General features: G+C 32.5%; 6 protein-coding genes across 7 annotated transcripts; 2 read left to right on the top strand and 4 right to left on the bottom strand.

The window, feature by feature from the left end:
- Positions 1–1184: 1184 nt before the first annotated feature.
- On the top strand, positions 1185–3566 carry LOC135802626 (collagenase-like). Its single transcript, XM_065316233.1, has 5 exons — positions 1185–1373; positions 2428–2590; positions 2662–2921; positions 3012–3154; positions 3346–3566. Exons 1-5 carry the CDS (start codon positions 1289–1291, stop codon positions 3514–3516), a joined length of 822 nt encoding a protein of 273 aa, XP_065172305.1. The 5' UTR covers positions 1185–1288; the 3' UTR covers positions 3517–3566.
- Positions 3567–4873: 1307 nt separating this feature from the next.
- Positions 4874–6099, top strand: LOC135803310 (collagenase-like). The gene is made up of 4 exons (XM_065316901.1): positions 4874–4977; positions 5030–5204; positions 5267–5508; positions 5924–6099. The coding sequence occupies exons 1-4, from the start codon at positions 4908–4910 to the stop codon at positions 6088–6090; spliced, it is 654 nt and encodes a 217-aa protein (XP_065172973.1). The 5' UTR covers positions 4874–4907; the 3' UTR covers positions 6091–6099.
- On the bottom strand, positions 6026–7263 carry LOC135803496 (protein takeout-like). The gene is made up of 3 exons (XM_065317142.1): positions 6953–7263; positions 6519–6887; positions 6026–6425 (listed from the first exon to the last, which is right to left on the bottom strand). Exons 1-3 carry the CDS (start codon positions 7017–7019, stop codon positions 6130–6132), a joined length of 732 nt encoding a protein of 243 aa, XP_065173214.1. The 5' UTR covers positions 7020–7263; the 3' UTR covers positions 6026–6129.
- A 133-nt stretch (positions 7264–7396) lies between these two features.
- On the bottom strand, positions 7397–9938 carry LOC135803494 (probable tyrosine-protein kinase DDB_G0283397). The gene is made up of 4 exons (XM_065317139.1): positions 9831–9938; positions 9499–9756; positions 9040–9425; positions 7397–8980 (listed from the first exon to the last, which is right to left on the bottom strand). Exons 1-4 carry the CDS (start codon positions 9888–9890, stop codon positions 7726–7728), a joined length of 1959 nt encoding a protein of 652 aa, XP_065173211.1. The 5' UTR covers positions 9891–9938; the 3' UTR covers positions 7397–7725.
- A 10-nt stretch (positions 9939–9948) lies between these two features.
- On the bottom strand, positions 9949–13153 carry LOC135803309 (LIM domain kinase 1-like; the record flags this gene model as incomplete). The annotated part of the gene is given in 8 exon segments (XM_065316900.1): positions 9949–10735; positions 10806–11191; positions 11264–11521; positions 11595–11742; positions 11744–12036; positions 12270–12566; positions 12636–12847; positions 13046–13153. Coding segments are annotated over 8 exon segments (2403 nt in total), but the record flags the coding sequence as incomplete, so codon positions are not given.
- Positions 13154–13673: 520 nt separating this feature from the next.
- Positions 13674–25212, bottom strand: LOC135803495 (choline/ethanolamine kinase). 2 transcript variants are annotated; one of them, XM_065317141.1, is made up of 5 exons: positions 24765–25212; positions 21132–21244; positions 17625–17955; positions 14327–14893; positions 13674–14260 (listed from the first exon to the last, which is right to left on the bottom strand). In XM_065317141.1, exons 1-5 carry the CDS (start codon positions 24786–24788, stop codon positions 14165–14167), a joined length of 1131 nt encoding a protein of 376 aa, XP_065173213.1. In that variant the 5' UTR covers positions 24789–25212; the 3' UTR covers positions 13674–14164. The 2 variants fall into 2 exon arrangements, with proteins under 2 accessions (XP_065173213.1, XP_065173212.1); XM_065317140.1 differs by lacking the exon at positions 24765–25212 and adding an exon at positions 23431–23706.
- Between the last annotated feature and the right edge of the window lie 392 nt (positions 25213–25604).

The raw sequence follows: 25604 nt of genomic DNA, 5'->3' as shown, positions 1-25604 counted from the left end.
AAAAAAAAATCATGACAACCGGTAATTCCTCAACAACAACTTACTCACACCAAAAACGGTAACTTTACACTGTTACTAAATTGATAAGAAATAATAAACAATAGAAAACACATTAACGCACAGAAAAAAAAGAGAAAAAAATCATGTATCCTTGAAACCTTCAGAACACTGCATTGCAAGAGAATAAGACGAAATAGTATCAGGAGTGGGGATAATTAAGGGGTTTATTTATTATAATATTGGAATCAAGTGTAAAATTATCTAATACTAGCGGCTTCGCTCGCGAATATCTAAAATAATGAAGTTGCTTCCGTACGCGTCTGTAGTCACAGAAGAAGTAACAATGAAGTAGAATGGCGGGAAGTTTAAAATGGCTGAAAGTATAGTCTATGGAAGTATAGTGTACAGTCTCCATAGTGTAGTCAATTGAATTTGATGTTGACGTAGCTGTTGGTAATACAGTGTGATAATACAGTGTGATGGTACTATAGTACTTAGGTTTGAGCTTCATTGCTGGAATGTAAGATAGCGTTAAAGTAGTCAAATACCCAGATGCAGAAGTATTATTGACTAAATAATTTCTTTATTTTACTTAAAAAATAATTATTTTTATTAAATAAAAAGTAGCCTATAACCATTCGGGGACCACTAAGAATATGTGTACAAATTGTCATGATGATCGGTTAAGTAGTTTTTGCGTGAAAGTGTAACAAACATCAGGACTTTCGCATTTATAATATTACTGGGGATTCAGAAAATATTCCGAATCAAGTGGCTTGTGGCAAGCTACGAAGCATCGCACAAAGAGGAGACGAAGATAATAGCAAACACCCTGTACATTTTGTTCTCTTATTCTCTCACAGGCTAAACCATACAAACGAATATGTTTGTCTCTTTTTAGTGTCGTTTCATTCATTTTGAAATCACAACAATTCTAAAGATGTTTTCATTTCAATAATGTTGTGGTAATTACCAATGACGTCATGAATAACAAAACACTGAAATTTTTACAAAACTAATAATAATACATGTAGCGGTAAATTATTTAAATAGTTTACCGTTTGCAATAAATTTCAACAAACAAATAAGTCTAATATCCTTATCGATAAGTGGCTGAAATTCATTTATTTTTGTGTGACACTTGAAGTGTTGTCGCCGGCGATGCGAAATCACTCAGATCGCGTATAAATACGCCGCCATTGGTGCAGACAATCAGTGTTCGAGTGTTCTTGACACACAATTCACACACTGCAAGTAATAATAGAGAAGTAATAAAATAGAAGTCAACATGAAAGTGTTTATTTTATTGTGCAGTTTTGCGCTTGTCTACGCTGGGCAAGATGGCGGCGTTGTGGTCAACAATGCACCAAATAGTAAGTTTATAGTTTGTAGGTTATATAGGTGAAAGAATTTTTTGATTATCTTTATTAGTTTAAGAGATATTTAAGTTTAAATTTTTTTTGTAAAAAATAGGTTAGATTTTTGGGTTATTAATGTATATTTTATGAATTATTGTGTTGAGGGTTGAATAATCAATGAATAATATGAAAAACAAACAAATTATCTCTATTAGTTTAGAAGTTATACGAAGTGAAAGTAAAACGTGCTCCGCCCAGTGTCTACAGGTTTAGAACCCGCTGAATATCACTACAAAACTTAAAACTTCCATAACTCGCTTGTTAATTACTCAAAATCACTTCTGTTTTTACTAAAACATCCGCAAAATATTCCGGAATCAGTTTATTGCATTTGTTTATGTCAAAAATGTCTACGTCTATTGTTTTTCTATACAAAACTGTACAAAAACCTGCTCTAAGCTAACCAAAACGTATTAATAACCTAAAAATCTACAAAGTGTATTAGATACATCATTATACAGGGCAAAATATCACAGAATTATTAGTCCAACGCTTACAATTTATATTACGCATTAAATGTACGCCTAATTAATTAATAATAAACAATTGTTAAACGAGTAATGAACAAATCACAATTTGGAATGCTTTGACACATCACAGTATTGAATGTTTAATTATTTCCACCCCGGTAATGATTTACAACTGCGAGAATTCGCTGTTTTTCGCCGCCATCTTTAAACTACCCCTGACATATTTCACCCTGCGCATGAAATCATAACTAGCTTCCTTTCGATTGAAACATTTGACTAAATTTTTGATAATTGAATGACCGACAGTGCCTGTACAGCTAACATTTTCTTTTTTAATGTTTTAGAGGTTAAATTAAAATCTTTTGATTAATACTTATAAATATATCTAAAGAGTATGTTTTATTACACAAAACGCAAAAAGAATTTTTTAATTATCTCTAATAGTTTAGGAGATATTTGAGTTTAAAGAAAATTATGCTCCGCCTTTTGAAAAGTTAGGTTAAAAACCCTCTACATGTTACTAATACATACTTTCATAGACTCCAGCTCCGAGGGGAGAATAATCAACGGAATCGAAGCGGCACGTGGTCAATTTCCATGGCAAGTCGGCATTTTCCACACAATCAACGGCAACCGACAATTCTGCGGCGGCGCACTGCTCAACAACCAATGGGTTTTGACAGCTGGACACTGCGTATACAAGTAATACATCATAACCTCTAAATGTTTAAATTTCTAACTTAACGTTTTATCTCCTTCTTTAATACTTGTAGTGCCAATACTTTTGAGGTTATCTTGGGCGCAACTCGTGCTTACGACAATCAAAACGGTAAAATAACAATGAAGATCGAAAAGGCACTGTATCATCCACGTTACAATCCCAATAACCTCAACAATGACGTGGCTGTGATTAAACTCATCTCGCCCGTGCAATACAGCAACTACATTCAGCCAATTAGGTTGCCTAAGTCATCGGATTACCTTCAACCTAATAATTATGTCTGGGTCAGTGGATGGGGAAAGACTAGTGATCGTAAGTGGACATAACCTTAACTTTTATTATTTTTATTATTTTTATTATTTTTATTATTTATTAATATTTGTTTGTTTTTGTTGAGTATAGAACAGTCGCAGATTACTAATATTTTGAATTACGTCCAATTGAGAACCATTTCTAACCAAGAATGCAAAAATTATTTCAACTCTAATTTAATCTTGGATAATGTTGTTTGTTGTGATGGCAGACAAATCCAATCCACTTGTAATGTAAGTGTTGAAAATTTCATCGAGATATCTCTTATGGTTTAGGAGATATAAGCGTTTGAAGTTTTTTAAGCTCCGCCCATTAATAGCTGAGACTTTGATTGCTTATAACTTTTGAATTAATGGATATTTTAACTTCTAATTTTTATATTTTATATTTTTATAAAAATGTTTATGTTTTGTTTTATATACAGGGTGATAGTGGTGGTCCACTCATTCAAGAAATCAATGGCGTCTGGACCCATGTGGGTATTGTGAGTTTTGTGAGCACTAGGGGATGCGCTGTGGGTTATCCAAGTGGATTCATACGTACTGCTTCCGTTCTGGACTTTATCTACACCAACACAGGCATTTCTCGTCAATAATTACCAAATGTTAAAATATAAATAAATAAATATGTTGTTATTGAACAAAATGTTGAAAGAATATTTTAATTATCTCAATTGGTTTAGAAGATATACGAAGTGAAAGTAAAACGTGCTCCGCCCATTGATACATGGTTTAAAATCAACCGAATAACACTATAAAACTTTAAACGTGAATAACTTTGTTGTTAATTACCCAAATTAAGTTCTGTTTTTACTAAAGCATTCGCAAAATATTCCTGAAACAGTTTATTATATTTCTTATTATTCAAAACTTGTAACTAACTAATTATACCCACATGTGTTCATCTTTGATTTATATACTGCACAAGACAACCTCCGCTATCACCCTGTAAATATCCAGTGAAAATTTGAGGTTATTCGATTCAGTGGTTTAGAAGTTATACGCGTTTTTAGTTGAGTAGTAACAAACGGCGGGTTGTAATCCACGCGGCACTGGGCGGAGCACGTTTTACTTTCACTTCGTATAACTTCTAAACTATGAGAGATATTTGAAAAATTCTTTCGGCGTTGGTATTCACTTGACATGGTGATTCTATGGTGCGACCCACACAGCACACAACATTGTTTGAGATATTACTGTATGAGAAATATTTATTGCAATCATGATTGCTGATTGTTTTTAGGTTGACAAAGTATAAATTCAAAGAAATCAGGTTTTAAAGGTGAAAATATTATAATAAACATAAAAAAATATTTTAAGGTTAAGTATACTTAGCATATTAAGTGGTGAGTTGTATAATATTGTTTTTATCACAAAATTGTACAAAACACTTTTTAAATTAAAATTATTAATAACCTAAAAATTTAACTAAAATTATTTTTCAAATTATTATAATTTAAGTTGAAAGTAATATTTTAGGTTATATAAATCAAAATGTCAAAAAAATTTTCCAATTATCTCTATTAGTTTAGAAGATATACGAAGTGAAAGTAAAATATGCTCCGCCCACTGCTTACAGACTTACAACCCGCCGAATATCACTACAAAACTTAAAACTCACATAACTCCTAAACTATTTAAAATAATCACGTTCTGTTTCCACTATCATAATTACAATACAATTATTATTATTCCCAGCGATAAACATAATCGTCTACATTGAAAACATTCCAAATAATTGCAAAATCAAAAATTTTCATAAATCATGTTTACGCAAGAAAAAAGTAAAACAACAATGTAATATTGTTAACAAAATCAATAAAAACCACACTATCAGTCACATTACCACTAATCCCATTGTCCCAAATTAATGACGGAGAAAATTACATTAATTTATCGGTGTCGCACGGTATAAAACACCAAATTTAACAAAAACACCATATTCATGTTGTTGTTAACAACAACAGCAACATTATAACACCAAACAATGAAAATAATCATTATTCTGTGTGTAATCATCATAACATCTTCATATAAACAAAATGGCGGATGTAGAAGTAAGTATTAAGGTTATATTATTACATAGGTTATGTTAGGTTATATTTTTAGGTTATCCAGAAGCAAAAGAAACAAACCGTAAGTTAATTAAAGGTTATCCCGCTGCGCCAGGGCAAATAAAATGGCAGGTAGGCATCTATTACAACTCCAGTGGTGTTACACACTTCTGCGGTGGCGCCCTCATCAGTAACCAATGGGTACTAACAGCTGCGCACTGTGTTTACAAGTATATAACCTCAAAATATCAAAAAAAATCCAAAAAACAAAATTAACCTCATTTTATTGCAGTTCACAAAGTTTTGATGTGTTTTTGGGTGGTACGCATGCGTATAGACGACAATATGGTAAAATATTGACGAAAATCAAAATGGCCGTCTTGCATCCACTGTATAACACGTCTACATACGAGAATGACGTCGCCATGATACAACTTATCAGACGTGTGAGTTTCTCGTATTTTATTCAACCCATAGCACTACCTAAACACAATAATTATCTTAAAAGTAATGAAGATGTATGGGTTAGTGGGTGAGGCACAACTCAATATGGTAAGTCTACTTAAACTTAACCTAAAAAAATTTTATGTTTAATTTAATATTTTATCACCTTTAGAAAACCCAATTTCTTCGTATTTATACTTTGTCAACCTAAAAACAATCAGCAATCATGATTGCAATAAATATTTCACATCCAGTAATATCTCAAACAACGTTGTGTGTTGTGTGGGTCGCACCATAGAATCGCCATGTCAAGTGAGTACCAACGCCGAAAGAATTTTTCAAATATCTCTCATAGTTCAGAAGTTATACGAAGTGAAAGTAAAACGTGCTCCGCCCAGTGCCGCGTGGTTCACAACCCGCCGTTTGTTACTACACAACTTAAAACGCGTATAACTTCTAAACCATTCGATAGAATAACCTCAAATTTTCACTGGATGTTTACAAGATGATAGCGGAGGTTGTCTTGTACAATATATAAATCAAAGATGGACGCATGTGGGTATAGTTAGCTTTACAAGTTCAATTGGTTGTACGCGCGGTGCACCGAGTGGATTCGCACGGACGGCGGCCATGCTGGATTTTATCTACGCCGCCATTTCACATTATTCATAATATTATTGATTTTAACCTTAATTTTTTTGTTATATTGTGTTATATGTAAAATAAATCATGTAGGAATAGTTTTTTGAAGAATGCGCATGCGTATGGGTAAAATATCTTCCCGAAGATTCGATCGTAGTCGTCTTTAACCTCGAAAAATATTTGCATGCCATTCTGGTTGAAAAACCGCTCGGTTTCTTTGGAAGCCGTTGGATTACCACGTACGAGGTTAGGTAATGAAAACAATAATGACGTGGGTTGTAAATCGACGTCATAACCTATCAAACGTAACTTGTCATTTTTGATATTACGTTTTAAGGTTAACTTATGGACATGCGTGACATTCACTGTGAACAAAACAAAAAATCATTAAAATATCTACAATAGATCAAAATTATTCAAGTTTTAAGTTTTTTATGCTCCGCCCACTTTTGCGTTACCTGAGGTTATGTTACACAGTCCATATCCGTCTATGACGTGCCCCATGACAGTTCCGTTCCACTTGAAGTAGCCAACCATGTCAAAAACTTTCATCTCCAAAGAAAAGTTGAGGTAAACATGTGCAGGACTGATTTTAACCTCAAAATTCGTGACGTTAGCCATTGACATACCAATGAATTTAAAGTCGTAGTATTCTTGTGTGAAACACACTTTAGATGTTGTGTTAGCACGCACGTGAATACGTTCAATCACGAACGGATCTATTGATGGTAAATCTAATTGAAGGTTAGGTTCACGTAGTGATTGTAAACCCAACATGGCGGCTGATTTGAGGCATGATTCGTCTGTGTACTTACACTGCGGCATTCCTAAACAAAAATATTTATGATTATTGTTTTTTTGAGTGTTTAGAAGGTTATATGTTGAAACTTACGTAGTGTAGGTTTGGTTGCATAGCACAAATTGATGCAAATCAGTATAAGTAACATAAAATATGACATTTTGTATGGAAATTATTCTGTTGTGAGTTTTAAAAAGATTTTAAAAAGACTAATGAATAAAATATTGTCGTGTCGCCATTTATAAATAACTTATAAGTCATAAAAATGATTCTGTGCTTTATCATTGACAAAAAAACAGCACGTATGACACGTCTGACACGTTTTAACAAAATATCTAGAAAATTAAAACTAATCATGAAAAAATGAACAAATTATCTCTATTAGTTTAAAAGTTATACGCATTTAAAGTAAAACATGCTCCGCCCATTGCCTACAGGTTTAAAACCCGCCGAATATCACTACAAAACTTAAAACATCCATAACTTGCTTGTTAATTACCAAAAATCACTTCTGTTTTCACTAAAACATCCGCAAAATATTCCGGAATCAGTTTATTGCATTTGTTAATGTCAAAAATGTCTACGTCTATTGATTTTCTATACAAAACTGTACAAAAACCTGCTCTAAGCTAACCGAAACGTATTAATAACCTAAAAATCTACAAAGTGTATTAGATACATCATTATACAGGGCAAAATATCACAGAATTATTAGTCCAACGCTTACAATTTATATTACGCATTAAATGTACGCCTAATTAATTAATAATAAACAATTGTTAAACGAGTAATGAACAAATCACAATTTGGAATGCTTTGACACATCACAGTATTGAATGTTTAATGATTTCCACCCCGGTAATGATTTACAACTGCGAGAATTCGCTGTTTTTCGCCGCCATCTTTAAACTACCCCTACCATATTTCGGCCCGCGCATGAAATCATAACTAGCTTCCTTCCGATTGAAACTCTCGACTAAATTTTTGACAATTGAATGACCTGCAGTGCCTGTACAACCCAAACTTTCTTTTTTATCGTTTTTTGAGGTTAGATTTACATCTTTCGCGTTAATATCTTTAAAAGTATCGAAAAACCGTCGTGGTAATACCGGTGTGAATGCTTTTCGTTGTAGAAACCGTGGTGTGCCTGTCAAATCCAACATTTTCGGTGATTTCCGTAAACTGCGCAGCAATGGCTCCTCTTCTATAACCTCAATCTGTTGAGATGTCATTGTATTCGCGTCGTTTTGCTTAAATATGTTCTTATTCAGCGTATTGGATGATACTTTGTTTTGTACTTTAGTTAACGGCTGTATAGTTTGTGGTTTTTTCTGTTTTTGAGGTTTTGTAACCTCTAAAGTACTGCGTTTACCACAAGTTGACAGTTTGTCCTTGACACAACCTTCTTCTAACCTATCGAGGTGCTGCGTCTTTAAAAATCGATTCCGCGTGAAATTCTTGGGGACTTTTCGTAGTGACTGACGATGATCCTTGATATCTTTGAGGTTATTCTCAACAGGTTGTACAATTGCTTGTTTTTTAAGTTTTACAGGGCATAAACTCTGTTTGTGGGTTTTATCCGATTCGTTTACATACGCAGCGTCGTTCTTTAAAAAATCTATGTTTTCATAATTAGGAAACTCTTGATTAGTCATTGTTTTATCAATAACTAAAGTATTACTAAAATCATCGCATGATTTCGTACAGAATTCATCGAAATCATTCGTGGATGAATGCAGAGAACAATTTTCCACGCTTTTTGACAGCGTGCCCAACATGGCGCAGGGTGTATGCGCATGCGTAGCCAACGCACGCTTCAAAATCGTCTTCGGCTTCTTTTTGAGGTTGGAATCCAGCGGTTTGATACAATCCGAGCTGCGTGACTTGGAAATGTTATCCACGATGAGTTTACCTTCGGTGATTGGTTGCAGAGCGACTGGACTACGATGCCCACCAGTACCAGCGCCAGCGCCACCTTCCGGAGTATTACTGCCACTGGAAGCAGGACTTATACCTTTGAAATGTTGTATATCAAACAATAAATCCGCTGGTAACGGACATCCAACTGACAGGTGAATTGCAAGTGATTCTAACCACACTTCTATAACCTCAAAAGGCGGCCTAGGAGAAAAATAACCTCAAAATTAAGTTTTAAGGTTATGTATGGCATAAAAACTCACCGTTTATCCGGATTAAGATCCGTACTGAGGAAGGCGACTTGAAAGAAAGGTTCCGGACAACTAGCACAGAACTTTTCCCGGAAATCACTCTGATTCAGCCCGAAATCATTACTCCTGGGTAAAAAATCCGGATCCGCTTGTACCCTACCAATAATCTCACAGCAAACAATACCGAAGCTAAATATATCAAACTTTTCATCATATTTATTCCCCTTCATCATTTCCGGTGCCATCCAGTATGGATTACCCACAACTGTGTAACGTTTCTTCCTCTCATTGCGTTTCTGTTGATTATTACACTTGTGATTCGGTGAACGTCGTATACTATCGGTATTCTGTGATATTATACGTGCCAGACCAAAATCAGCAACAATCACAGTCTTATCCTGCATAAAAACAAACATTTTAAGGTTATTTTAACTAAAAAGTAATTTTTTATAGGTTATGTGATGTACAAACCTCTCTAACCAAACAATTATGCGAATTCAAGTCACGATGTATAATATTCATCGAATGTAGATACGCCATACCAGCCGCAATGTCCCTGGCGAATGACACGCGCTGTTGCCACGCCAAAATCTGCTTGTCATCGTGTAAAAGTTCGGTTAGCGTCCCGCCGGCGATGTATTCAGTCACCAAATGCAACTTGCGCTCTTTATACAACACCCCGATGAATCTCAGCACGTTATTATGATGTAAACTCCTCAAAACAGCCACCTAACCAAACATAACCTCAATTTTAGTCAATTTTTATAAATTTTTAAGGTTATTATACACAAAACATAACCTACCTCTTTTAAAAAGTTCTTCTGTGCTTCCTCATCGACTCTATACAACTCCTTCAACACCATAACCTCTTCAGTGTCCCTCGTTGTAACCTTAAACACTTGTCCAAAGAATCCCTGTGTTTTTCTGTTTTTGAGGTTTTGTAACCTCTAAAGTACTGCGTTTACCACAAGTTGACAGTTTGTCCTTGACACAACCTTCTTCTAACCTATCCAAGTGCTGCGTCTTTAAAAACCGATTCCGCGTGAAATTCTTGGGGACTTTTCGTAGTGACTGACGATGATCCTTGATATCTTTGAGGTTATTCTCAACAGGTTGTACTTGAACCGGTTTTTTTAATTTTACGGGACATAAACTCTGTTTGTGGGTTTTATCCGATTCGTTTAGATACGCAGCGTCGTTCTTTAAAAAATCTATGTTTTCATAATTCGGAAACTCTTGATTCGTCATTGTTTTATCAATAACTAAAGTATTACTAAAATCATCGCATGATTTCGTGCAGAATTCATCGAAATCATTCGTGGATGAATGCAGAGAACAATTCTCCACGCTTTTTGACAGCGTGCCCAACATGGCGCAGGGTGTATGCGCATGCGTAGCCAACGCACGCTTCAAAATCGTCTTCGGTTTCTTTTTGAGGTTGGAATCCAGCGGTTTGATACAATCCGAGCTGCGTGACTTTGAAATGTTATCCACGATGAGTTTACCTTCGGTGATTGGTTGCAGTGCGACTGGACTACGATGCCCACCAGCGCCAGCGCCACCTTCCGGAGTATTACTGCCACTGGAAGCAGGACTTATACCTTTGAAATGTTGTATATCAAACAATAAATCCGCTGGTAACGGACATCCAACCGACAGGTGAATTGCAAGTGATTCTAACCACACTTCTATAACCTCAAAAGGCGGCCTAGGGGAAAAAATTAACCTCAAAATCACAAATTTAAGGTTTTAAGGTTATGTATGCCATAAACACTCACCGTTTATCCGGATTAAGATCCGTACTAAGGAAAGCCACTTGAAAGAAAGGTTCCGGGCAACTAGCGCAGAATTTCTCCCGGAAATCGCTCTGATTCAGCCCGAAATCGTTACTCCTGGGTAAAAAATCTGGATCGGCCTGTACCCTACCAATAATCTCACAGCAAACAATGCCAAAGCTAAATATATCAACTTTCTCATCATATTTATTCCCCTTCATCATTTCCGGTGCCATCCAGTATGGATTACCCACAACTGTGTAACGTTTCTTCCTTTCATTACGTTTCTGTTGATTATTACACTTGTGATTCGGTGAGCGTCGTATACTATCAGTATTCTGTGATATTATACGTGCAAGACCAAAATCCGCAACAATCACAGTCTTATCCTGCATAAAAACAAGTATTTTAGGTTATTTTAACTAAAAAGTAAATTTTTATAGGTTATAAGTAAAACTAACCTCTCTAACCAAACAATTATGCGAATTCAAGTCACGATGTATAATATTCATCGAATGTAGATACGCCATACCAGCCGCAATGTCCCTGGCGAATGACACGCGCTGTTGCCACGCCAAAATCTGCTTGTCATCGTGTAAAAGTTCGGTTAGCGTCCCGCCGGCGATGTATTCAGTCACCAAATGCAACTTGCGCTCTTTATACAACACCCCGATGAATCTCAGCACGTTATTATGATGTAAACTCCTCAAAACAGCCACCTGAACAAACATAACCTCAATTTTAGTCATTTTAAACAATTTTTAAGGTTATTATATACAAAACATAACCTACCTCTTTTAAGAAATTCTTCTGTGCTTCCTCATCGACTCTATACAACTCCTTCAACACCATAACCTCTTCAGTGTCCCTCGTTGTAACCTTAAACACTTGTCCAAAGAATCCCTGTCCTAATAACTCTCCCTTAACCAAATCCGACGCTGCGTTGTTGTGGTTTAGACTCCAAGAATGAATATGCTCTTGACAGTTCATTCGGACGTTTATTATTGGGTAAATCATCCAATAAACGACTCATGGAACTGCTGCGTTCTTTATCCAATGACGGGCGTGTTTCTAGGTTATGTTTACGTCGTAATAACTGTCTGGAACGTGCGGTGCAACAACCGGTTTCATCTCGACGTTTAAATAACCTTTCTTTTACTTCTGTATCAATGGAAGTATTGGAATTCACTTCCGGTGGATTAATAATGGCTTCTTTTTGTTCTGTGGAGGTAAATCAATAAATACTAGGAATAACACTAAATTAATATCAAAAGATGAATATTTAGAGGTTAAAACTATGTTTTTATGCTTTTTTTAAACAAAAATCTTAAAAATATTAAAATTGAATGTTTTAGAGGTTAAAAACGTTGTGGAAACATTAAAAGGTTAACAAAAAGATGAAAGCAAGTTAAAATAGTAGTTTATTAATCAAAAAAAAGCTGAAAGTAATCAATAATCACTAAATACTTACTGTGATATAGTCAAATGGCTTTGTGCGATTGGATCTGAAGTCAATTTGATGCCTTTGGGACCTGTGGGCAGTTCAACCAAGCGAATTGAATGTGGTTTTGTTATAAAAGGATACCGCGTTGTTTTCTGCAGTGGTTGCATTTGTTGTTTGTAACAAACACCACAATACAGCTTGGATCTCTCGACCAAGGCATATGAATCTCCATCACCAATGAAAATTGAACACAGTGTGCAACAGAAGCACTCGGGATGGAACTTGTGTTCACCTGCTACCATCACAGGGCCTGTGATTATCTAAAAATTAAGAATTTTGTGTTTTTTTTTATAAATTTTTTGATTTTTTTGATTTTTTTAGGTTTTTACCTGCGCACACTGTTGGCAGCTCTCACCAAAGCGATTCCAGTAGTCATTCTTACAGAATAACAGCCCGTCCTTCTCAAAATACCAATTTGAGAGCAATGCATCGCAAACTGTGCACCTGAAGCACTCGACATGCCAGTCTTGGCCCAATGCTGAGATGGATTCATTGTCATGGACTGAATTGAGGCATCCAGCGCATGCCGCCTCTGCCTCATCTGAAATTTACACCAAAAACATTATATTTAAATAGTTTAATCTATCCCAGAACTTGCAGGATGTTAATTATCATGAAAACAAGTAACAAATGCAAACATCCCACGCACATCGTAACGATGAGCGGAAATCAGTGATAAAATCGATGTAAACGCACAAAATGTGATTGAATTTGTGTGGAAAATGTGTAGGGATATTACCTGCATCTTTTGATTGATCCATTGTGGGTTTAATATTGCTTGTTACGTTTTAAAATCGAGTTTTGTTCGGGTCGCGATGGGCAGAATCGACTATTCGTCATGCTGGATGCGGAAGACAAACATGCACCTAGATGACGGCAACCCAGTATACATATATTTTAAAAAACTCAGAATAATATGTTTAAAAACAAGAATTATATGCAGGTAATGGTTTGTTTGAATTATTTAAAGTGTTTTTAATGTTTTATTACTAAAAATGTCATGAATTTACGCATTTTTAGTTTAAAATATAAATTTTATTTGTTAGTTTATATTATTGACGCAGAGGGCAGCACAATGCAGAGACACGCCAAGAATTTATTTCAAAATTTATATTTTAAACCAAAATATTACCAAATCAACTAGTAAACATATAAATAATTCATTTAAAAATTATTTCATAATGAATTTATATATTATTTTATGATATACTTAATAAATTAATACTTTTTTCTTAAAATTAAATATTTATGTTGGTAGTACTCACACACGCAGCGCGCCCTCTCGGCAGAAAAACACAACAAATATGACATCAACCCCAATGGCTGACGACAACGGTTGTGAAACTCAGTGAAACATCTCGTGGTAATAAAATTTAATTCTTTATTCATATTAATAACATAATTGTCGTATAAATAACCTAAACTAAGTAATCAGTAAGTAATAAGACCTACAAGTCAACACAAACACTGCTACAAAATGGTATGTACAAAAATTCAAATCGTATCTTACGTTATCCTAACCATTACGGCCGCCATTTTACACATCGCTAAAATCAGTGCTTCATACATTTCTCACTTACATCATTTAAGTATTCATAACTACGCTTAGTGTGAATAAGAAGGTATAGTAAGTATATAACGCGGTGCTCTTATACTGAATAGTTGAGTGTGGCTTGTTTAAATGTGTATCTACATAGCTTAAGATCACAGACCGTTAAGTAACCTTGTCTCTCGCCAGTCGTCCGCATTTTCATCACCTCACACAATCATGTGTGAGGCGGGTTGCGTATCATCATGATATGTAATCGAAACATTTTTCTGCATGGTCTAAGCTATAAGGATGTGAAACATTGCGAATTCACGGTGAATCAGCTTTTCTCTTGTGAGTTTTGTGATACTGCTGGAGTTCTGCCTTGGCTTTCTGGTAAGACCTCATACGACAAATACCATAATCCTATAACAGGTAAAAAATAATATTTTGAGGTTAAAAGTATAAAATTTTAGGTCATGAAATAAATACCCAGTAACCAAATGGAATTTTTGACGTTTCAGCATTGACAATCGACCACAGAGTCCAGAACAGATGACTAACCAACGTGAAGACCCTAACTTCATGCATTAACACCTGTGGATCTTCATCGGAGTCCTGCTCTTTGAGATAAGCATGGATAAAATGCAGGCGTTGAGCTTCACTTGGGTAATTCTCCATGGTGGCTTTGTAATACGGCGCTGATTTGTGCGTGTAATCATAAACCCATTCGAGGAAATGATTCGCCAGGTCAAATGAGCGATAGTTGTACGAGCAGTACTCGAAGTCGATGATTACAAGCCGTGGTTCACCATAGTTGTTCTCATTCTCGTCCTGGACGCTTAGGATATTCCCTTCTTGCATGTCATTGTGACAGAAAGCGACTGGGCAGTGTAATTCGTCGACGGTTTGACGAATCCAGCGAGCTTCTGCGTGTAAATCACATTCTTGTAGGGGTTGTGCATCCGGTGGTAATTTGGTCGCGCTCATGTCTTTCCAGGTGTTGAGCCACCTGTGTAGGGTCTGCCAGAGCCATGTGGGTTCCTTGTGTAAAGGCACCTGTAAATTCATTTGATTTTAGTAAGTTGAAGCGAATTTTGTTGATTTTTTGATAAAAAATTTTGATGTTTTTTTTTTTATTTTTTGATTCTTTGATTGAGTTTTTTTAAATTTTGGTAATGTTTTGTTTTGTAATGATTGTTATGAATTTGTTTTATGATTGATTGATTGATTGATTGAATAAGGTACATTGGAGATTCCTACGATTTCCGGCATTGCTCGGCATTTTCTCTTTCGTTTCGTTTTGCGCTTGGCCGCCCCCCAAGCGCTTTTATGGCGTGAGCTCGCCCCCGGTTCTCGGCTAAAACATGGAACAAAAACAAAAACAAACCCCATATGTGTGGATGACGAAATGGCACAAGTACACAGATCTAATTAGAGCTAGAGCTAGATTATTGGAATGAAGGGTCAGGTTAGATAAGACGCGCAATTCGAGTGCACACAAAATATTTGAATAAACAAGTTTAATACGTGGAGGTTTAAGTTATGTTTGAGGGTTTTAGGTTAAAAATCGTTTTTTTCAGCGTTTAAAACGTGTTTTCTAGAAATTTTCTAGTTTTTAGGTTATAATTCTTGAAATATTTTGGGTAGGTTGATTATTTGTTGATATATTGGTAGATAATTGAATTTTTTATAAGATTAGAGCTTGATTTTTGTTTTTAAATAGTTTAAAGTATTTTTTAATTGAGTTAGAAATCGATTTTTCACTTAAAATGAGTGTTAGTGTTGTTTTTTTTAGTTTTTCCGTGATAACTTCTGAACTAGTAATTATTTTTGAATTATTTTTGCAGTTCTTTGTAGATATTTAAATTATCTTTAATTTGATACCCAACTTAAGTTACTTAAATTGTTTTAAGTATACTTAAATATTTAACAAAGTTGAAAAAAAAACATAAAAAAGCTAAACTAGTTGACATTTTTAGGTTTTTCCATTGTAATTTATTAACTATGAGTCAGATATTATTTATTTAAAGCATTTCTAACAGATTAATTAATTCTCTTTCATGTGGTATACCACAAAACAATTTTTAACAACATTTACACTACTTAAATAACAATATTTCTAAGAAAAAACCAAAAACCTCATAATTCCCTCACATTTTACTTAATAACTTCTTAATTAATCCTCATAAATCACTCATCTCTTCAAAACCAACTCAATAATTAAATTCCCCATCACAATTAATACTAACATTTCCTCTAAACAATCAAAAACACTTGAAAGCAAGTAATTTAATAAAATATTTAAGGTTAAAAAGTCAAGCGCTCTAGAACAACATTTACTAAATCAATATAATATACGAGTAGTTATATCTATCCGTCTAGTTTTCCGATGTTTATCAATGGAAACCTACTCCAAGTACGTTTTAAACTTGTTTATTTAGATTGTCGCCATGGCATGCAACTATGCATGTCATAACAACAGTTTATCGCGCTCTATTCACGCCGGCGCGTAAATTTCCTAAGCATTCTGGGTACACTCGACAAACGCGCGCGACGCCAACTTAATTTCAGTCTCTTTGGTTGAACAATGAACAATTCAAGCAATAATCAAATTATCATTAATTACACAATAGCAATTACAAGTGATTGAACTTACTTTTGTGAGTTTTTAGTTTTTTGTTTATAACTTTTGAATTATTTGAGATATCAAATTTATTTTTACTTATTTTGGTAGAGAATTAAATTATTTATTATGAGAGATGTTAATTTAGTGTTAAAATTGCTTAAAAGTTATAAATAATTAGCCATAAAGTCGAAATTATGAAGAAAACTAGGTTTTAAAGGAAAAATTTATTTTTTTGTTTATAACTTTTAAATTATTTGAGATATTGTAATTATTTTTATTGAAAATGGTAGATTATTTAATTATCTACCAATTAAGATATTAATTTGGTGTTAAAATATCTTAAAAGTTATAAATAATTAGCAATAAAGTCGAAATTAGGAAGAAAAACTAGGTTTTAAAGAAAAATTTAGTTTTTTGTTTATAACTTTTAAATTATTTATAAGAGAATGATTATTTTTTCATAAATTGGTAGATAATTAAATTCTCTATAAAATGGCTCATAATATTATTCGTAAAATTGTTTATAAGTTATAAATATCTAAGCCCAAAGTCAAAGTATCATAGAAAATCAGTTTTAAAAGTTACTTTTGAGTTTTTTGTTAATAACTTTCGAATTATTTGAGATTTCGTAATTATTTTTACTGGAAACGGTAGTTTATTTAATTATCTATCAATAATGATATTAACTTGGTGTTAAAATTACTTAAAAGTTATAAATAATTAGCCATAAAGTCAAACTAATGATGGAAAACTAGAGTTTCAAGTAAAAATTTAGTTTTTTGTTTATAACTTATGAATTATTAGAGATTTCGAAATTATTTTAACTGAAAATGGTAGATTATTTAATTATCTACCTATTAAGATGTTAATTTGTTGTTTAAACTCCGTAATAGTTATAAATAATTAGCCACAAAATCAAAATTTCAACAACAAAAAAACTTAAAAGAAGTAAATTCACTTCTTCACTTATAACTTCAAAACTAATTTGATTAATGCTTGAATATCAATTGACTTTGTGATCATTATAGAAATAAATTGTATGATTCTCACCAAATGATCTGGAAAAGTAATAAATAAAATACTGGGGAAGCAAATTTCTCTCTCACCGCGAATATAAATCTATCTCTAAATGTGAAATTATTTCAAATATTTTTATCTCACCTCCATTTGGTGTATCATCGCCATTTTTTCGGCGATGAGGCGCGAATAGAGCGGATCATGCAGGTCGTGCGTCTGTAGCGTGCGCGCATTGATGTATTCCTCAATGCGTCCGCCGGGGAAGATGCCGTGTAGTTTAGGGCCTAAGCCACGTTCGCTTAGCAGGGTAAACACGACGCTTTCGGTGATGAGGCAGGCGAGGGCCTGGTCGGCGTCGCCGTGGGTTTGGCCATAGACACGGATGAGGACCTCTTTTGGTTCGCCGCGGTATTTCTCGCCGCCGATTGCGTCCTCTGGCAGGGAGATGTGGTATAATAAGTTGGATAAACCACCGCTAAGGGAGAGAGAAATTGATTTGTTTAGTTTTTTTGTTTATAAGTTTTAAAGTATTAAAGGTAGAGTGATTGTTTAAATGGATTTTGGGAGGTGATTAAATTGTTTATGAGATGTAATGTTTATTTGGTTGAAAAAGTGTTTGAAAGTTGGTAAAAATTGAGGTCAAAGTGAAACTTTCTAAATGAATGTTGATTTAAAAGTGATTTTGGTTTTTTGTTTATAACTTTAAATATTGGAGATAAAGTAATTATTTTTGCTTATAAATGTAGATAATTTAATTATCTACCACGTGAGGTGTTAATTTAGCGTTAAAAGTATTTAAAAGTTATAAATAATTGGTTGCAAAGTAAAAATTCCGCAAAAATTCACTTTTAAAGAGAATAATTTAGTTTAATTAAATTAAATTAAATTATTTATAATATAAGACATAAATTTTGTCTCAAAATTGTTTATAAGTTATAAATATTTAAGCTCAAAGTCAAATCTTCATAGAAAACATGTTTTGATAAATAATTTTTGATTTTTTCTTAATAACTTTTTAATTATTTGACACAACGTGATAATTTTTGCGTTAATCTATAGATAATTAAATTGTCTATAATATAAAATATTAATTTTCTTCAAAAAATGTTTAAAAGTTATAAATAATTAAACTCAAAATCAAAATTTCATCAAAAATACGATAAAATCACTTTAATTCAATTTTTTGTTTATAATTTGTTTAAAAATTATTATAAACAAATTATTTTTGCATTACTCAATAGACAACTAAACAAAAACTAACAGTAAACCCATCGTAAAGCAAAACCTGCTAAATTTAGGACACATATTAATTATTTTCGCATTACAACGTAATATTTCCAATGTTTTTTATAGTTTCTTTCACCTTGAGCGTAAATTTTGGCTAAAATACTCATACACCATGTAATAAACACACTAGAACGTAAAATGCAAAGGTCTACACACAGTATACTATATTCTATACATTTCTACAACATATATCTATTTTTAAGTACTCGTAAGCATGGATGCTTGTAAGAACTGCGCGTCGTAGTGAAAGCAAAGACGTCGCGCAGAGCAAACGCAAACACATCTTCGATAGCGGCTCTAATTTCTGTTTCAACTCCTGCTTGCAACGATTACGTCTTGCAACACGCCACATCCGAGTTATAAATAGGCGCAGCGTGCAAAACTTGATTTAGGATTTCGCTCACATTAAACATCACACACTACTCACTCACACGTGCAAAATTTAATTAAAACGAAATTAAAATTCGTGGAATAATAAGATTAGTTAGGATAATTAAAAATATTCCATAATAGTGGTAAATAATTAAATTATCAGTCATGTGAGATGTTAATTAGGTGCTAGAATTAGTTAAATGTTATTAATAATTGAATACAAAGTCAAAATTTCAAAAAAATGAATTTGAAGAAAGAAAATTTCGTTTTTTGTTTATAACTTTTAAATATATAGAGCTAGAATGAATATTTTTTCATGCATTACTTGATAATTAAATTCTTTATAATATAGCACAAATGATTATTCATAAAATTGTTTATAAATTATAAATATTTAATCAAATTTTCATACAAAATCTGTTTTAAAAGGTACTTTTGGGTTTTTTGTTAATAACTTTTAAATAATTTTAGATATCGTAATTGTTTTTGCTTATAATGATAGATATTCAAATTATTCATCATATGAGATGATAATATTGCATTAAAAATATTAAAAAGTTATAAATAATTGCTTACAAAGCCAAAATTCCGCAAAATCTATTTTTTAAACAAGAAAATTTAGTTTTTTGTTTATAACTTTTAAATAAACAAAGATATTATGATTATTTCTTCTTATGTTAGTAGGCAATTAAATTCCCTACAATACAAACTATAAATTTATTCTCAAAATTGTTTATAACATATAAATATTAAACATCAAATTCAAATTTTCATATAAAACCTGTTTCGATCCACAACTTTTAATTTTTTGCTAATAACTTATCAAACACAACACATCACAAAATTCAACTACACCAAAATAAAAATCCATAGAAATTAATCACAATCAAAAAACATACCGCTAGAAACACAGATAAACATCAAACCGAAAATATTTCAAAGCAAAAATGTCGAGTATTCCACTTGACTGTTAGCAATTTTTGCGAATACATATTTTTTGTTGATTAGGCGGCAATTATTTACGAATTACGCGTTGTCAAACTCATTCCTGATGATATCAAATGACACATACTTAAATCCAAGTAGCAACAATTATTTACACATCAAAATGTATCATATTTAATTTGTTTACGTCTAAAATCCTCCAAAAAACAATAAAACAAAAAAATCAAATCTCAAATGACTTCCTGTTTTCGCCAAAGAAAAAAAAACTACTCCTAGTCATATGAACACACACATAAACATAAACAAGATGTTTACAAGCGACCTAGATACAATAAACAAACATTTACAGAGAGCAAAGGAGAGAATAATTACTACAATGTGTCGAATGACGCAAAACATCTAAAAGTTCACAGATAAATGATAAATCATAAGAGATAAGCGATAACGCGTGCTAATTTAACAAAAATTCCAACATAGACATAAAGATGGCGCTAGTAACTAACCATAATTAAAATAAAAACACTATTATCTTATATAAAAATGAATCGAAAATGTGTTGGTACGCGCATAACTCAACAACGCCTAAACAAATTTGTCCAATTCTTTTTTTAAAATGTTTGTTAAAGTCCAAGGATGGTTTTTACAGCGAGAAAATTTCGAATAATTCCCGGGAAAACCCTAAAGACACCCCTTTTCTATAGGATAAATGTTGGCATTGAGATTCAATCATAGTTATAGTTAAATAGTTGAATCCGAGATGGCGCGCTGAAGTGCATTATTAGCAATTCTTCATATAATTAATTTCTTTAAAATAAAATTGCGAATCTTATTGATAGAATTAACACATACTCTCTCTAAAACAAGAAATAAAAACGAATTACATTTTTATTAAACACTACCAGGACGAAATCGCAGGCAAAACTAGTAGTTATATACTCATAGAGACATAACCTTGAACTTTGTTCTTTTACCTCGTATACTCATATTTAAGCAGTCTGTGAGTAATCACCTGAATAGTAAATAGATTAAGGCAGCAACACGTCTTACCTGATGTGTTTGAAGCCGATTGTTTGTGGTGTCACGTCCTTCCACGCGCCGTTGAGATAATCGCGGCAGATTCGTGTCGCCAGCTCTTTCATTTCGGCGTGATCCGAATGCATCTGGAATACATGAAACAGTGAAACAGGTTAGCACCGAATATTACAAGTAAATTTTGTTTAAACAAGAAGAAATCCTTGAAAACATTGTGTTTTACAAAGTGTCGTAGTTATCTGTGTTTACATTTTTGTCATTTGATGTTTCGTATGCAAATTGCATGCGCGGGCGGGTGATAAGACTGTCTAACGTTTTGATGATAGTAAAATGAGGATTTGGATAAACAAATTGGAAATTTATATTTATTTTCAGTGAAAATTTCAATGTTTATTGATTTTTTTATGAAGAAACATTTAAAAAATTGCAAAAGTTCGGGATTTTTATAGAATTAACCTCAAAATGATTGTTTTTGGTTAAATGGCAACATTGTAGGTATTTTGTATTGGTTTGTTTTTTGCTGGTTATGGTAAGATGGCGGTTTACGACGTAATTATTACGCTTGGCGGTTTGTTATCTGCATAATTCATTAATTCATAGAATCATAGCGGATTACTGACGGAACAGAGAGAAGATAGCAGATAGAAGATTTAAAGTGTGTTAAAGTGTTAAATGGCAAGTTATTTCACGAATGTTGTGTGTTTGAACTAGATTAACGCCTTTAACAAAGTATTACACTTCTAAAAATTTACTTTTAAAGATAAAATTTAAAAGAAAATCAAAATATTAAGGTTAAAATGCTAAAAAATGTGTTTTTATATACTAATACGCAAAAATACTACTAATTATTAATTATTTTGATTGAAATAATTTGATTCTGATTTGATATGAATTGTGATGCAATTTTTAATGCACGTATAATAATATTGTAGCTGGCGATTAAAATCGCAAGTGAATCATATGATTGCAATTTTTAATATGTGGGCGTGTGATTGCGATTGTGATTGTCAATGTCATAAAGTGTTGTAAGTACGAGTATACCGATAAGCCGCGTAGCTGATGACCTGGCACTGATAACATACGAGTAATTCACGTAAATTACGCTCGTATTCATTGCTGTTACTTATTCAGTTTAATTTTTGTTTAGTTTATCGCAGGTAACTTTTGAATTATTAGAGGTATATAAAATATTTTGGATGATATTGGTAGAATATTAAATTATTTACGAAATGATATATAATAATGGATATATAATAAATTAAATATGAACATAAATTAGGTTTGAAATTAATTTTTTAATGAAGTAAAATTTTTTAGGGTTTTTGATAGTTTTTTGGATATAACTTTTAAAGTATAAAAGTTACATAAATTATTTAACAACTAATTGATAATATATTAAATTACCTTTAAAATGATATATAACACAAATTATAAAAAATACCACAAATAGCCCTAAATTAACCTCAAAACTGAAATTTTACATAAAAGTCGAAAATTGGTGTTGCTTTACCTTTAGTTTTTCTATCATAACTTTTAAAATATACTCATTAGATAAATTATTTAAAAACTATTTAAGAGTATATTAAATTACTCTCGAAATGACATATAATACAAATTATAGAAAATTTCATAAATGATTATAAATTAACCTCAAACTTGAAAATTCATAATTTTAAACAAAACCAAAAAAATCATTTTTCTTAAATAACTTACAAACAAACAATAAAAACACCTACAAATGAACTCATAAATACTAAAAACAACTAACACTTATAAATATCAACAATTTAACACCTCAATTAAACAATTTCCACTCTATTTTCACTCAATTTCCTCAACAACCCAACAATTTTTAAATAAAATATAAAATATCGATTTTTCCACGAGTTTTACACGTCAAAAAAATTCTAATAATAGTCAACAACCAACAACTCACTGATAGTGATTGCACAAACGCCGAACACCGAACGCCACCAGTCACACGTCACACGCCCGACGTGCACTAATTATTTATTCAATTATTTACCAGCTACGTGCTCAACCTTTAAAACCTTAAAAAAATACCGACACAAAACTAGATAAAAACCTCAAACTTTAATAAACCAAGTAAAACACCTCATATTTCTATGTTCTATCAAGGTTAAAACACACAAATACACAATAATACAACACACAAATACATAACGCATTAAAAAATCGATTCTGTAGTGGGTTGCAGAAATGAATAACCTTGAAATAATCATATCACAAACACAACCCTCAAAACCTTCATAAAAACAAAAAAAACATAAAAATACAAAAAATAGATATTTACCAATCTCGCATAATGATTGCTATTACTCTTATTCTTATTACTCGCAGCATTATCTATAGAAGACGTAGAAGACGACGAAGACGATGATATACTATTTGTATTATCACTCGTGATAAGCGTGCTGCCACTGCGTACACCCGCTAGTTTCATATTGGTGTGTTTCAAGGGTCGTGTCAGCGGCGACCGGCCGAAAATACACCGGCCGCGCGCGCCCATTGCCTTTAAATGCCGAATCTTGCCTTGGTTTAATGAATCCAGGATTAAAAACACAACCGAAACGGAATTTACAAACGTATTACGCGGATAGTTATGATATTATGGGTGATTTAATGATTTCAACACGCAGAGTGTTTTTTTTAAGGCGACAGTGACGTTTCTCACGCGTTCAGAGTCAAACTGACGCAACGTGGCGCAAGGGATGTTGCGGAATCGATCCGGAAATAATAGTGGGGGTAAATATTGAAAGATTTGATTTAAAATGATTTAAAATGTGGGTTTAAGTCAAAAAATGTGAATTATTTTAATAATTTGCTTTGTTTATCAATAAATTAAATAAAATTTGAATTTATCATAACAATAATGGTATGGTGGGTGTAATAAGACATAAACATATTAAATTTTGAGGTAAAAAACGTAAAATTTTAGATTTGTAGAGAAAATTTTCAAAAATTGTGAATAATTTCATAAAATTTGTTACAATTCGTTGTTTAGCGACTTTGTTTATTAATAAATGATGTAAAATTTGAGTTATTAATAACAATAATGGTGATATAGAAGAAATAAAACATTAAAATCTTAAATTTTGAGTCAAAAAAAACGTAAGATTTGTGATTTTAAGTGAAAATATTCAAAAATGCGAATTATTTTATAAAATTTGCCATAATTCGTAGTTTAACGACTTTATACAACAATAAATAAAGTAAAACTTGAATTAATAATAACAATAATATTATTATTGTTAGGTGGGGGTAATAAGGCATTTAAAAACTTAAATTTTGAGTCAAAATATTGAAAAATATTAATTTTAACTCAAAAAACTTGAATAATCTAAGAATTTTACTACGATGCGTAGTTTAATTGCTTTGTTTATCACAAAATGAAGTAAAACTTGCGTTTATAATAACAATAATGGTATTGTGACTTCCTAGACGTCAACAATTCCAAGCCGGGCAGATAAGCCGCGAGCGCAAAGTACAATAAACTGAATTGTTTGAATTACACGCGCATAATCAGACGCTGTGCAAACAACGAATTGAATTTCGACGCATTTACACTCAAAACACACATTCACACCAATAAATTTATAATTAAAAATTAAAAACAAAAAATCTTACCTTTTTATTGGTCATAATACTCATGTTTCTTCACGCTTCTTAAATTTGATTTTTTTGATGGGACAAGCAGCGCCCTCTGCCCAACACGCACAAGAACACAAATACGCGCAAGGTGGACAGAATCTTTACGATCTGTTACGATAAATCTAATAATTTAATTAATAGTTTAAACAATTTGTGGAAATTATTTTGCATAAAATGTTTTTGTACGCATAAAATAGTAATATTGATTTTTTATATTATATACGTGCGATTTGTATATAAACTTGTATTTGTATCAGTATCACGTTACGTGCCGGACGCCGAGACGTTTCGATCCAAACTGATGCGAGCTGATGCGCAGAGACCGGTTTATACAATCGTGCGCCTATCGTGGCTGCTCGTCTGGCGGTAGCCTCGATTTACTGCGAACGGGAATTTACCGACGAGAGTGTACGAATACCACGGGATTACACGATGGGAAATTGTTCTAATGGACATCGTTCTGCCATCTGGCGGAGTAAAAATGAAGTAAAATACGCCATTTTGTGTATTTTTACGGAAAATGAACTAAAAACATAGAAAAAAGGTTAAAAATGTCTAAAATTAACGTAAAAAAACAATAAAATTAATGTTTTTATATATTTTAAAGTAATAATTGGTAAATTATTGATTTTTTTGTTTTTTTGGTTTAAAATTATGTGTTTTTAGCTTTAAATAGGTTAAAAACATCTTTTTCTAACCTTAAAACATAATTAAAATACGTTTTGGTCTTTTAGTATTGAAATACTCACTAATTTCATGTTTTTGTGATAATAAATTGTTCCAAACGACATGGTAGTGCCATCTGGATGTGTATAG

This window comes from Atheta coriaria, unplaced genomic scaffold (genome assembly GCF_025399875.1).
Source record: "Atheta coriaria isolate IRGN ID8LTWV9N9 unplaced genomic scaffold, Caltech_Dcor_3.1 hic_scaffold_2_pilon, whole genome shotgun sequence".
Classification (NCBI taxonomy): Eukaryota; Metazoa; Arthropoda; class Insecta; order Coleoptera; family Staphylinidae; genus Dalotia; species Dalotia coriaria.
The sequence above is the reverse complement of the archived record's forward strand: the minus strand, read 5'-3'. Positions and strand labels throughout refer to the sequence as shown.